General features: G+C 36.1%; 1 protein-coding gene across 5 annotated transcripts; it reads left to right on the top strand.

The window, feature by feature from the left end:
* The first annotated feature begins 3,220 nt into the window (after positions 1-3,220).
* LOC137410484 (troponin T, skeletal muscle-like) lies at positions 3,221-14,847 on the top strand. Of its 5 annotated transcripts, none has more exons than XM_068095907.1 (10): positions 3,221-3,341; positions 4,247-4,446; positions 5,440-5,526; positions 7,162-7,308; positions 11,260-11,481; positions 12,454-12,494; positions 12,785-12,817; positions 13,104-13,140; positions 13,426-13,506; positions 14,529-14,847. In XM_068095907.1, the coding sequence occupies exons 2-10, from the start codon at positions 4,249-4,251 to the stop codon at positions 14,580-14,582; spliced, it is 900 nt and encodes a 299-aa protein (XP_067952008.1). In that variant the 5' UTR covers positions 3,221-3,341; positions 4,247-4,248; the 3' UTR covers positions 14,583-14,847. The 5 variants fall into 5 exon arrangements, with proteins under 5 accessions (XP_067952008.1, XP_067952006.1, XP_067952005.1 ...); XM_068095905.1 differs by lacking the exon at positions 12,785-12,817 and adding an exon at positions 12,658-12,714; XM_068095904.1 differs by lacking the exons at positions 12,785-12,817; positions 13,426-13,506 and adding exons at positions 12,658-12,714; positions 13,544-13,727 and having other exon boundaries at positions 3,228-3,341.
* Positions 14,848-15,181: the final 334 nt, after the last annotated feature.

Here is a 15,181-nt window from a genome sequence, read left to right as displayed (position 1 = left end):
TGTGAAGGGAAAACTCCGTCAAATGTACCTCAGCATCAAAATATTTACGAGAGCCCTGTTCTTCCGTTTGTCCAAAGCCATGAATAAAGATTGGAAAAAAGATTGCACTGAGATTGATTTGAACTCACAACATTCAGCTTGCACTAATCATTTACCTACTAGAATTTCTGAATAGTTGTGTACATACTTCATGTGCTTTATTGCTGCACACCTGATGATCTCTCACAGTACACTAGACTGCCAGGGTCCTAGTGTTTATAAAATCATCATGCCAAATGTTATTAACTATTCATTGATAGACATCTATTGTCTTCCAGTGGGAGATTGTCTCTGAGTTGAAGATGCAAACTTGTATACAAGTACACTGACACACAGTGATATATCCTTGGCTCAATCACATAATATATGCAACAGACAGAGAGCTCTACACGTAGCATATGATACATATTATTGAGGATGTATAAGACTCATTGTTTCTTTGTGTTCATATTGTACGAAAATAGTCTAGTTTTACTCCCAGACAATGCTGTTAGTAGGGGGCGTTTCCAAGACTGCACCTAATAAACTTTTGACACTAAGAGCTAGATCATGCAGCTATGTAGCTCAGGTTTAATTGCTTAGTTCTAATAAGGATGAAAAGCTAGTGTAACGGTATTTTATGTATGAACATCTCAGCAGCTACCATATTTAAGCCAAGTATACGCATACTAGATGAGTGGCAAGAGGTCATCCCTCGCCAGAAAACAGAATCAAAACTTTTTTAACTGCGGGTACAGAAAAGTTTAAAAGGTTCTTTGTTTAGCAGACAGGAAGCTTGCTGTCTATGTAACAATGAATTACATGTGTCAGAAACCAATTTCATCGATAGAGCTGTCGACAGCAAAACTACATAAGTCACATGTCTTTGTTTTCTATCTTCCAAGAGCTACAACACTGAGGCTATAACACTGAGGCTATATCACTGAGGCTATATCACTGAGGCTATATCACTGAGGCTACATCATAGAGACCATTTTTGTTCACTATCTATACTATTATAGTACAGTAGCTATTGACAAGTTTAATACACATACCATTTCCATATCCAAGAGCTTCTAGGATCCAATCAAATTGAGACATTCCTACTACTAGAGAACTTTTTACCACTCACTCAAAACTGCCTTGACTTTTTTATTGTTGAAATAACAAGATCTTCGAGTTGAAACGACTAACCATCAGGAATAAGACAGTTTATAAAACTAGCTGATCTGAGGCTAGAACTGCTCTCAGACACCCTGATAAAGTCAGCTAGTAGCCTGGCATCAGTGTCTGTTGATGAGTGAGCAGCTCATCATAGTACTGCTATGATGAGCTGCACTGTCAGCCTACAAAAATGTCTAACCATGTACTATTTATATAGCCTACTATTCAATATAATTGTACAACAATCAGTAACAAGAAGTTTTTAGTATATTGCACTTATCAAACAGTGCTATTCCTTACATGACACTTATACTGAGCTATGTGTATAACTGTACATTTTACTGAGCTATGTGTATAACTGTACATTATACTGAGCTATGTGTATAACTGTACATTCTACTGAGCTATGTGTATAACTGTATATTTTACTGAGCTATGTGTATAACTGTACATTTTACTGAGCTACGTGTATCACTGTATAGATATGACGAGTTACATATATAACTGTACACCTACGCTGAGCTACATGTATCAATGTACACCTATACTGAACTATGTGTGTCACTGTACACCTAGATTTTACTACACGGATACCTGTACATTCATATTGAGCTGCATATATAACTGTACATCTCAGCTATGCGATTAGCGAAGCAGAGATGAACTCCTTTTAATACATTTGTAAGCCAACCTCAAACCCCGGGCTATTACAGTCTGTCAATATCCCATAATTTTGGCAATTTATTGAACTGATGTCTCAATTTTATGCAATTCAGAGTCTATTCTTACTATATTGGTATTCCATCTGTATCCAATCCATATTCCAATTGTATACTATTTGTTTTTCACTCTTTCATCCATATCCAGACCACGTTTCATTCTTAGTCAGTTTGTATCTTTCATCGTCAATATCTCATCCATATCCCAGCCTTATCCTATCCGTATCCCAGCCATATCCTATCCCTATCCTATTCTTCTCCCTATCCTTATGCCATTCCAATCTAATCTCTATCCTATTTCTATCCCATCTTCATCTTAGCTCCATCCAATCCATATCCCATTCCTATCCCTATCCCATCCCTATTCCATTTGTACCCTACTCATATTTCTCCCAAATCATTCTATCATCAATATCTCATAAATATCCTATCTCTGTGCCATCGCTACCCCCTCCCATCCCTATCTTTTTCCTATCCCATTCCCATCACTATCCCATCCTCATCCTTATCCTATCCCTATCCCAACCCTATCCCATTCCCATCCCCATCATTATCCTTATGTCATATCTATCCCATCTCTTTTTCCTTTTGACCCTACCCATATCTCCAAATCATAAATATCCTATCATCAATATCTCATCAATATCCCTTCAATAGCTCATCTATCAGCAACAATAGTAACCACTTGCAAATCTTGCTATATTTTGTCTGCCTTGTGTTCCCAGTACAAGTTCCGATGAGTTTCATCAACAGTATACATGAGTTGATAGTACGCTCCTACTATACAGTAGCAACATTTTATAACCTGCTCAAACCTGTCAAATCTCTGTATCTAAGGTGTACATAAACGGTTATGGAATATAACACGAGTATTATAATATTTCATACTAGGCTTTCAAAGGAACAATTGTCATACGCTTGCAAGTGAATACACAAAATGGTCTTTTGCCTTCCATCAGACAGTGTTATGACAGCAAGATGACTATCTGCTGACAGTCAACCTTTTACTACTTGCAGCTGCATCTACCTAGTTGCATTCTTAAAAGATTCAAGACGATGGCAAAATTTCAGCGGCGGCGTGGAGTGATGAGAGGTATCTATCAGAAGTAATGATTATTTTTTCCAATTAAATTTTTGCTCTGCATTTAATCTCATTTGGAACCTGCGCTATGATATCTTTTATATAACTAAAGAGTGTATCAGATATTTACAAACGAATAGAGATATTTGTAGAAAGTTTCGCACCATATAAGGAATAGCCTGAATCGAGTGATCTCTGTCACCCACGCTTGCTTAGCAATGAATGCAGGAGCTGTAATCCTTCAGCAAACACGCAGGATAAAAGCTTAGTAAATATACTCCAGTTATTCGCAAATTGAATATGATATTGCTTCTTCTTAGGCTACCAGATAGTTAGTACAGCAGACGCAATCAACTTTGGTAAGTAATGCATATTGTCTGATATAATTGAATAAAAGAGAGCTATTAGGGTGCTAAGCTTCGAAATGCTTTTGATTTCTAAACAATCTTGTGTGGTACCAAAATGAGGAGTTGCTGCAAAATTCATCATTTTATTTGTATGTATGCAGCAGATTTTACAGCAGCGGCAGAGATTAATTTTTCAAAAGCCGAGTATCTCAGTATTTGAAGTCCAGGCGAGTTTCTATATTGTTTTTTTTATTGACTTGCACGGTGACAGATTCCCATATTCGCTACACATATATAGCGACTTATTGTTGTCCATATGATTGTAATACTTGAAATGTTTCCATCAGTAGACTAATTAAACAGATTCAGCTTCGACTATCCAAGATGGAGCCATGTGGTGTTCTCTAATATAACAACATTGAGTGCGGGCGAAATGCATGCTATTTGGTTTTTCATAATAGCTAATGCCTACGCAAATTTTCCTTGTATGTTTCTTTCATTGTGCAGTTTAGTAGTTTTCTGATACACCAAACATCAGCATAATGCTATATAGCATCAGTATAATGCTATATAGCATCAGCATAAAGCTATATAGCATCAGCATAATGCTATATAATATCAGCATAATGCTATATAGTATCATCATAATGGTATATAACATCAGCATAATGCTATATAGCATAATGTTATATAGCATAATGCTATATAGCATAATGCTATATAGCATCAGCATAATGCTATATAACATCAGCATAAAGCTATATAGCATAATGCTATATAACATCAGCGTAATGCTATATAGCATCAACATAATGCTATATAGATGCTATATATATAATGCTATATAGACTATTAAATGACCACAATTCGTTGGATGATTATTACGGGGCTGTATCTCATACGCCCCTCTATTTAAGCAATGGCGGAGGAAGACAGCCAGGAGCTGACTCAAGAGTCTCCTATAGAGAATGGAGGCAGTCATGACAGACCTGAACAAAAAGAAGCCGGTGAACATAAACCAGATGAATACGCTGAAGCGATGCTCGATGCTGCCAAGTATCTGCACACTGAAATGGAGAAGGATGAGGCAGAATTGATAAAGCTCCGTGAGAGGCAGGTAAAATCATGCGACACGTCATTAGCGAATCCTGCATAGACATGTCTCTTAGCTTAAACCCCTTCCTATAAACACCTAACAGGAAATACAATAACTACTGTTAGCATGAGCGCCAAACAAATACACTGACAGAACATATGGCTCCTTGCACTGCCTTGACTATCCGTGACTATTTGTGAGGTCATAGATAAATATGTGCCACTGCCTTGACTATCCATGACTATTTGTGACCTCATAGATAAATATGAACTTTAGTATCACCGGTCTATGCTTTTTAAAGTAAATTATACCACAAGACAAAAACTAAAATGAAGAATAAGAAATTAAAATTATGAGTATTGGAAGGGAAAACTCTTTTTGCATAATTCTGTTCTTTAATGTGACTTGGCAAGGTGTTGGTGTCTGGTATAAGGTGTAGTGGAGTTACTGAGGAATTAGGAATGTAGGGAATGGTCAGGCTGATTTAAGATGCAATCTGAGTATTTTAGAAAGAAAATATTTAACAACACAGTTAGCTGATCAGCATTAAGGGCATTTAAACACTGATCATATCAAGTAACATAAAACATAACTTTGGTACTTAATGTAGATAAGAAGGATGACAATGAGATACTAAAAGAACAAGCTGTACATATGAATGGAGCTAGATAATAGATGTAGAATAGTAGATAATAGGTGTAAATAGTTTTAAGTATTACTTAGGTTTTTCTCTGTTCAGCTACTTGAAATTTCATTCATTTATTTACATGCATCAGGTTGAACTGAAGTTCACTTGAAACATGCAAGTAAATGCATAAAACATTAATTAAAAAAGAAATACAAAAAATACAAGTATTTTTCAAAAATGCTTTACTTTCTTTACCAACTCTTATCCCATACATCAAAATATTATATTGGACGATGTTATATTGTGTTACAATATATATTGAAACAGACACGAGCAGTAAGGATCCATTGTCCCACATTTCCTTTAAATGATTTTGACTCTCTTAGGTAACGAGGCAGCAGCGACGAGCCATCGAAATGGAAAGGTTGGCAGAACTGAGACGGGTTGAAGAGCAGCGGAGAAAGGAAGAGGAAGTAAGCTTGTTCAAAAATATTTTTAATGGAATCACCAAACTAAACGAACAATGGTAATAAAATTAGCACCGATATTGATTGACTTTGCTGATTCACTTGTTTTAGACATAATAGTTTAAACTGCGGTAACATATTTTGTCATCATAATAAAGATAAATGCCTGCATTACATCCAGAAATTATAGCGTGTTCAATAGATATTCCGCAAATATTTAATGACTAGCTGTGCTACCCGGCATTGCCTGGGTAATAGAAAATTCTTTGGGCAGAAAATTTATTTGTATTTAATTTATAACAACATTTGCCATTCTAACTTTCAAACTACTGTACATATCATGAGAAAAGTGTTTTATCTTATAAACAATGAGAAGTAATGAGAGTTGCTCGCCATTAGCCTGCGGGCTATTAGCCAGTACATTTAATAATGTGAGTGAACAGCTTCACGTGACGTTATGTGATGACCCGCGACGTTATGTGATGACCTGCGACATACGCAAAGCCATTAGCTATTTGCTCTCATATAACGACTTAATTGGCAAGCTAGCAAATCAGTTTTTGTAGTCTAGTGGGGAGGGTGTCCAACTGGTGAACGGCAGGGTCCGAGATCGAATCTTCAGTATGGAATCTTTAATCCAAGATTTTAAGACTTTTAATAAGTACTCTTATCCTTGTATAGTGCACCAGCTAACTTGACACCAAGACCGCTTGTATTCGAAATGACACAATAATAGGTATGACATAATGAATGACGTAACGAATGACATAACCACTAGTTAATAAACACAGAGACAGCAATCCATGAGACAGCAATTATACTTGTACACAGAAATGAGTAATAGAGACATGCAGTACACAAGAGTAAATGTTATAGGCTTATAAAATAATACATGCACGCATAGGTTACTATATATACATAGACTACAAAGATCTATAGCCAGAATGCGTAGCAACATATCCACATACAGACATACTTTGAGAAATATATATAGGTGGTATACCTATAATAGATGGTTGCTGATGTTTGCTAGCTATACACACGTCGTCTTACACCAAGGCAGCATTTGTCGTACCCCAAGGCAGCATTTGTCTTACACCAAGGCAGTGTTTGTCTTACACCAAGGCAGCGTTTGTCTTACACCAAGGCAGCGTTTGTCTTACACTTAGTCAGCGTTTGTCTAAAACAACACTAGGATGGCTGAAGGCTTGAGTTGTTGAACTATTAAATGTTTCATAAATCTTGTCATTCTGAGCAGATGTACTTAAAAAACCTGTTTATTATATAACATTATAACAAAATAACAAAATAACATAATAACATAATGACAAAATAACAAAATAACAAAATAACAAAATAACATAATAGCATAATGACATAACGATATGTAATATGTTATTATAATGTTTATAATAACATGATAAAAACATGTTTATTATGTTGTTTAGTTAACATGTACTATACATACATGTAGATGAAACACATTGAAGTAAAAGCATCATTCATGTTAGTTTCAGACGTTAGTAGTCCTAACTAATATAGAGTGAAAAAAGGAATTGTGTTCAACGTAGTTGTTAAGGTAAAGTTATTTGATATCTTAGTAATAAATATAAAAGGGAGAATTGATGTGTTTGATGACAGGCAGAGAAGCGTAGAATTAAAGAAGAAGCGAAAGAGATCAAACGATTGGAAAAAGAAAAAAAACAAAGAGAAAAGGAAGAAAGAGCAAAGAATATTGGGAAAAAGAATTTTACTGTGAAAAAGTCAGAAACTTCGTCACTCGACGAGGTGAGTTAATACATCCTTCTATTTGTTAATAGTGTTAAAACAGGTGCGTTAATACATCCTTCTATTTGTTAATAGTGTTAAGCCAGGTGAGTTAATACATCCTTCTATTTGTTAATAGTGTTAAGCCAGGTGAGTTAATACATCCTTCCATTTGTTAATAATGTTAAACCAGGCCAGTTAATATATCTTTCCATTTGTTAATAATGTTAAACCAGACGACTCTCGCTAATGCATTTTGATCGATTTTTTCACAGTTGGGTCACAGCCACTATTACTGCTCACAAAGTTGTTTTTGAATATTGAGACACCTTGGCTTAACGTAAATACCTAAAATCTACAGAAGAAATACTGTAACTAGGAAAGCTTGTCAACCGCGCTTAAGAGCAGCCATCACCATTAGCTACTGGTCTATTGCACTATCTGGAAAAATCACAAAGGTGACACTGTAAGCAAGCTGTACGCGTTTACACTCAACGTTAGTCAATGACTGTGAGCAGAAAACTTCAATATCTAGAGAACTAGCCTCGAGCTGCCAACGCTTCTTGTTCGGAAGCGAGTGAGTCTAATTAATAGTAGACGTGTGCACTGATTAGCTAGTAGTTAATGTCGTTGATTAGTCATTAACCAAATAAGGGCTGCCGCTGCCAGAGTGGTTGGGGCACTCAGCGAGTAAAGGGGTGAAACTGGTGGTCTAGAGACGCACTTGTAAAGGTAACATTTTAGCATATAAAACAAGATGACTGAGGTAAGTTTAATGTATTGAAACCTAAGCACTCTTACAACTATTTAATATTATTTCATTTTGGTGTTAATTAATGTACACTATTCAATTGACTTATAATGATTATAATTAGCTTTTAGCGATAAAAGAGTTACCACCGTGTACACTGTGAAAAGTGTTATATTTACAATTGTTATAAGCATGAATATAGTGTAAGACAGGAAGTGACACGTTACAAAGATCACAGTGAGTGTAGTAAGGAAACAAGTAAACTAAAAGATACAACATGCTGAGCGTAAAGCTTAAAGTAGCAAATACTGTTTAAGATAGTCTGGTATAGCATAAGTTGTAACGTTGGAAGTATATCCATTAGTTTGTATGACAGAGTCTAAAACTTTGGTGTTAAAAAGTTTTAAGATGTGGAGCATAACGCATAGTACATGAGAGTAATATAGAGTATAGAATATAGGGTATAGAGTATAGGGTATAGAGTTTAGGGTATAGAGTATAGGGTATAGAGTATAGGGTATAGAGTTTAGGGTATAGAGTATAGGGTATAGAGTTTAGGGTATAGAGTATAGGGTATAGAGTATAGGGTATAAAATATAGGGTATAGAATATAGGATATAGAGTATAGGGTATAGAGTTTAGGGTATAGAGTATAGGGTATAGAGTATAGGGTATAGAGTTTAGGGTATAGAGTATAGGGTATAGAGTATAGGGTATAAAATATAGGGTATAGAATATAGGATATAGAGTATAGGGTATAGAGTTTAGGGTATAGAGTATAGGGTATAGAGTATAGGGTATAGAGTTTAGGATATAGAGTATAGGGTATAGAGTTTAGGGTATAGAGTATAGGGTATAGAGTATAAGGTATAGAGTTTAGGGTATAGAGTATAGAGTATAGGATATATGGTATAAGGTATAAAGGGTAGGGTATAGTTTAGAGTGTATAATATAAGTATAGAATGTGAGATGTGGAGTATAGATTGTATAGTACAAAACATGATGTGTAGAGTATAGCATATGAAGTTGAAGTATATATCATAGAGTCTAGAGAGGAATGCAGCATAAAATTTAGCATGTAGGTTATAGTATTATAGAGTATAGTGTCTAGTATAGAATGGACTGTCGACTAGATGACTTTAGGCCGAGACCTGGTATTTATGAAGAAATGTGTGGAAAAGCAACAGATTGTTGAATGTGTTACATAAAGTGAAGAGCATATCTATATGAATGATATGCTATAGAAAACTGATATATACTGCTCTGCCTCACATAATTACAATAGTTTACTATTGCCTGTTTCGTGTCTTGATAAAGCGACAGCAAACTGTATTGTATCGAATAGAGTTTTTTTTTAAATTGACTGTTTAATCGTGGAATATTTAGTGTTAAGTGAGATTTGCTCACCTAAAAAGTGTGATACATGCCATTTAACTTCTAAAGAAAATTTTTTTGTTATTATTCAAAACCAAAAATTATCTAATAACACGATAAATAAAAGAGTAAAATATTTCCAGCAGAAGGCTTAGCTTGCTATCACTAAAAAGCTAAAAACTAATTTGTAAAAGTGTGAATGTATTTTTCAAGATGTTGAATTTATTATTACAAAGCACTCTAAGTTTCTCATGTTGATGTAGCGACTTGACTGCGTTTCTTTGAGACGGACTTGAAGACGCTGTCACTAGGTTCAAACTGTACTCGAAGAATTCTTACAATATTTCTACTAGCTGCTGATCGACTTCCTGAACGTTGCTAATTACTTGCAGGTCATCCAAGATTTCTAAGGAACGGTAGATTTCATCTAATGCTCTGTTGACACTTACACGCCATGCAGTGCATAGTTTATAGTGCATCGCTTCTAGTGCTTTATCCATTCACCATAGCCTGTGCTCTTCGCACTCTACTCTCTATGTTGCAATACTAACTGAAGGATGCTCGCTCTAAAATGGTGCATGCAGTAGTTGGGCTTGTTTAATATTTCATGTTGTTAACATTGCAATTCATTAAACTATGCATTTCTGTTCTGAGCTGACAAATATGTCTATAAAAAATATCAGTTTTAGTAGAATTAAAATCTAGCAGGGTAGAAGTACTGAAGCCTCCTAGAATTGTTTGGACACATCTATGTTTGTGTTAGCCTAAGGCCCATCTGATGAACACTGAGGTATGATGATAGTGACTACCACCCTCAAACATACGACTTATTGACTAAGAACCTATAGCCGACATTACATAGTTTCACTTCCAGTGTTACGCGAAAAGTATCAAGTCAAGTGGAGTTATTTTTAGTACGCTGCCTGGACTACTATGACTATATGAAGAGACCAGCTGTACAAATAGGAGTCTCTACTCTCATTGTGTGAAATCTTGCAATATTTACTATAGTATATCAGTGCTTTATCTTTAAAAGAGAGATTAACTGCGGCTGTTGAGTGCCTCATAAGGAAGCCCATTCATACCTTATGTCTTATGGGTATTGGCTCCTGATTGGCTGGTGAATGGCACATCTTTTTGCAATGCAGAGTTGGAAACCTGTATTTTTAACTGGCAGTATTTTTATGTATTTATTGATTACGCTAAAGGAGGTACTCCTTATTGCATATTTGTGATAAGTGAATGAAAATGTTAATCATTTGAGGAGTTGTCTACTTTTACCCTGTAGAAGACAACTACCAATTCACCTAAATATTAGTTTTTATTCCTGTTCGCATGGTAGGATAGTTGAGATAGTTTAATGCTTATGTGCAGTGTTGTGAGTTCACTTCTTATTTCGAGAATCAATCGACACCTGCCAGCACCTACCAGCACCTGCCAGCACTTGCCAGCATTGTCTAAAAGAAATTAGATAGCATATTTGAGGTGGTTTGTTCTGCTGAGTTGGCTGTCTAGGTAATTCTAATGCATCATATGAATTATATGGGCTCACTATGACATAACTCACACAGCTATTTTGTTGTCAATGGTTTCAAGTTTTGCAGCTGAAAACTATCAGCAAAAAGTTTTGTTTCCAAATTGATTTTGAGCAAAACTTGGTGACTCACACAAGCATGATTAATTGCAGCATGGCTCCTCTGTACAACATTTCTACCATTGACATCTATATCTGCTAATAAATAGCTTCAGTGTTCTACAAGACATTGCTTGAGCTATGCTTTTAGTCTGATCTGTTATGCATATATATTGGCATATTAGTTGCTGCAAGGCTGCATTTAATATTGCAGTACGAACACAGCCAAGAAAAGACTGTAGAAATGGCCAAAACAAAGGAGCAGTTAGATGAAGAAAAGAGGGTGGCTCTCAGCCAGAGGATTGTTCCTCTTGACATATCAGGAATGGACACAACTGCGCTGATTGCAAAAGCAAAAGAGCTTCATGAAAAACTTTACAGATTGGAAAGTGAAAAATATGACTTGGATGATCGTTTTAAGAGGCAGCAATATGATGTAAATAACAACACATACAATTTATGAATATGATGTATCATGACTATAGCTAACAAAGCTACTATAAATAATGGCTGCATTTTATATTGTGTTATCAGGTCCCGGGAAAGTCTTATTAAGTATGTTTACTCATAGTAGACAACAGTTAAACAAAGTCAATAAATAGATATTTAGAGTTTTCTACAGCCATGCTCTACAGTACACAGTTTTCTACAGTCATGCTCTACAGTATTTAGTTTACTATAGCCATGCTCTACAGTACACAGTTTACTACAGCTATGCTCTACAGTACATAGTTTACTACAATCATGCTCTAAAGTACATAGTTCACGACAGCCATACTCTACAGTACATAGTTTACTACAGCCATTCTCTACAGTACCTTAGTTTACTACAGCCATGCTCTACAAAATTTAGTTCACTACAGCCATGCTCTACAGTACACAATTTACTACCGCCATGCTCTACAGTACCTTAGTTTACTACAGCCAGGCTCTACAGAATTTAGTTTACAACAGCTATGCGCTACAGTACACAACTTACTACCGCCATGCTCTACAGTACCTTAGTTTACTACAGCCATGCTCTACAGAATTTATTTTACAACACAGCCATGCTCTAAAGTACTTAGTTTACTACAGCTATGCTCTACGGTACGTCGTTTGCTACAGCTATGCTCTACAGTACATGGTTTACTACAGCTATGCTCTACAGTACATGGTTTACTACATCCATTTTCTACAGTACTTAGTAATAACTAAGTAGGTACTCAAGTTGGTGGTCAATCAAGGAAAATTATTGACTTGCTACTGGACTGTGTTACCAAACTTTGAATGGTTTTACGTTTGTTTTTGTAATTTTTTAGTTATTTCAATTCAGAATTCAAACATGAAATTGTTCAAATTATGTTGTGTAATGAAAATAGCTGACCTATATAATGCTGTGACTCAGTAATACCAATTTTACTTGTAGATGATGGAACTGGCAGAACGAGCCCGTCAGATGAACAAGGGGTAAGCTAATGAAAGTCTTCTGTCCGGACTTTGTAATCCATCCAACGCATCTACCCAAATACAACATATTGTATTATTATGTGTGTGAACAAATTTTGAAGGCAAATCCTGTAATCCACAATTCATATAGATTTGGTCACTACTTTGCATCACCCAATTTCAGAGGTCGCAGTCATTCTACGAGAGTCAAGATTCAAGATGAGCCGAGCGGACCGTGTCCGTAAGTGTCGCTGTTGCTATGGTTAATCTTAGTATTCTAGTGAGGTAACCTCTTAGTTTGTTATTATTAGTGGCAAGACGTCAGCCGGAGCAGCAGACGGAGGGTAAGCTAGCATGCCTCAACTGTCCCTGTCTACACCGTCTGCACCACGGAGTGAAGCATGTTCATTCTTAGCACATGCCCAAATTTTCTACACTTTTCATATATTGTGCTACATCTGTTTATCTCGCATGTTCCCAGAGAATGGTAGATACCACGTTTATTTTCTTTCTTTATATCAAAAACATAGTAAAGAGATATGCAGTAGATCTTCCCGCCTTCAAATAGTCGACGTGGTGTGCCAATCCGATGAGTTTTGTCAATAGTCTACGAACAGTGTGTATTTTTAGGTTTGACAGGCTAGCTGATAAATTCCCCAATGTTCCGGTGAGTAAACAATAAAACAAACCATTTTAGTAATGATGATATATATATAAATAGATATGTATATATAGATATATATACACAAATATATACCCATGATATTTATATTCGTATTAATAGACAACCCATTTTTGTGATTTTAAACATATTTAAATACATTCCTAGTCAGGCACCGGTTTTTGTCTCCTTTTTATGCAATTAAAGAAGCAACAACATAATGGCATGAATTAACATTGAAATATTTCTAGTATTTCTAGTTTTATATAAATACCAATATTTTTATTGCAGGAAAGGGTTGTAGTAGCGAGTAAATATGAGCGAAATGTTGACAGAAGGAATTTCTTTGAAAAAATGGGAGTATTTGAATCGGTAAGCCTACTTACTAACTTGACCTTGTATGATTTAGCCCAAGGTAGCTTTGTGCAGCAAATATGATCGCCAGACAGACACAAGAGGTTTTGCCGAGCGTCGAGAGATGTTTAAAAAAGAAGATGCCAATAAGAAAGCTTCGAAAGAACAGATGGAAGTAGCAAAAGAAGCTGAAGAATAGTATCAACATAAAGGTCAGCAAAGATGTCTTGCTGTGACGGGTGGGTGAACAAAACAGCCTGCATGTTAAAACTGGAACCATAGGCTAACAATACATTCTGCATCTGCATGCTCATAATGGAACGAAAGCTAACAGCACATCCTGCATAGTTACAGTAGAGCCTGAACTTACAGCCCATTTTGCATGGTTACAATGGAACCAAAGCTGACAGCCCATCTTGCATGCGCGCATTGGAATCAAAGTCAACAGCCCATCCTGCATGCACACATTGAAACCAAAGCTAACAGCACTTCCTGCATGTTCACAGTGAAACCAAAGCTAACAGATCATTTGGAATGGTCACAATGGAACCCAAGCTAACAGCACTTCCTGCATGCTCACATTGGAACCAAAGTTGACAAGACTTCCTGAATTTTCAACTTTGAGTTTATATGCTGTCTCCTTGCACTGCATGGTGTGTCGCTATCATGTCATGAGCAGTTGTCTGGTTTCCGTGTTACATAGCCTTAGGCCCTGTGTGCATTAGGCCCTGTGTTCTTATGTTACAACAGAGTGCACAACACGCAATTCTTGTTGTTGATCAGGTATTTTACAAAACATGCAAAGTTTAGTTAGGCACAAGCAAGCTCTCTTGTGTTACATTGTGGAACTCCTTTTCCTTACAACACTGATTGAGCTTGTGACTGCCTTTCATCAATTCTCATCTATAATAATCCCACAGAAAACATTTGGTTTTTGAAGTCAAAATTTTTTTAACTTTTTCACTCAATCTGGAGGTATTTAAAAATGAACCAAATGCATAAGAAGTTAGCTATGTATCACTCATTTCTTTGTATTGTAGGAGTGGCTTGGGTCAGACTCGCACGCAGGAAGTGAAGTCATCCAAGACTGCTAACTTTTACTGTACTTAGTTCATAAGATGGCCGAATTTTAACCAGGCTTTGTCTCGGTTCAATATTATTAATTTTATTGTTTTGTCAATTGAACATGTAGCACTTTGCTGACGCTGTTATTAGCAATCCCACATGACGTATACCTCGCCTAGCTACTGTAGAATTTGATTCTCTCCATTATAGATTCGCATGCCAAAAATGATCAACGTTATACCTTGGGTGATCCACTTAACCTCATCATAGAAATATATGATTTCGAAACAGTTACATTGTTTTATGGAAGGAGTATGCCAACTATTTTTGAGTTTCAATGGAGGCGTTAAATGACACCAACTTCATCTGAATAAGACTTCAGGCTACTAAAAGGTAAAACAGAATAAAGACTTACAATATGTTTCTAATGTCTGTTGGAAAATCTATTTTTGAGAGAACCAAAGCAAACCTATGTCTGTTGGCGGAGGAGGGATTCCTGTGACCACCCGTAACCTTCTTGGGAATGACACTAAGACTGTTGTTTAAAGATTGAATGCTTTATCTAGACCAGTACACTACAGCAGTTTCCATGATTTATAATATATCATGTTAAGTTATAACTGAGGCT

Source organism: Watersipora subatra, chromosome 1 (assembly GCF_963576615.1).
Source record: "Watersipora subatra chromosome 1, tzWatSuba1.1, whole genome shotgun sequence".
Classification (NCBI taxonomy): Eukaryota; Metazoa; Bryozoa; class Gymnolaemata; order Cheilostomatida; family Watersiporidae; genus Watersipora; species Watersipora subatra.
Note: the sequence above shows the minus strand (reverse complement) of the source record. Positions and strands in the feature narration are given on the sequence as shown.

Coding starts and splice junctions, on each gene's coding strand:
- LOC137410484 (XM_068095904.1), top strand. CDS start 4,249: ATGGCGGAGGAAGACAGCCAGGAGCTGACTCAAGAGTCTCCTATAGAG. Junction 4,447..5,439: donor TAAAGCTCCGTGAGAGGCAG/GTAAAATCATGC, acceptor TGACTCTCTTAG/GTAACGAGGCAGCAGCGACG. Junction 7,309..11,259: donor AAACTTCGTCACTCGACGAG/GTGAGTTAATAC, acceptor TTAATATTGCAG/TACGAACACAGCCAAGAAAA.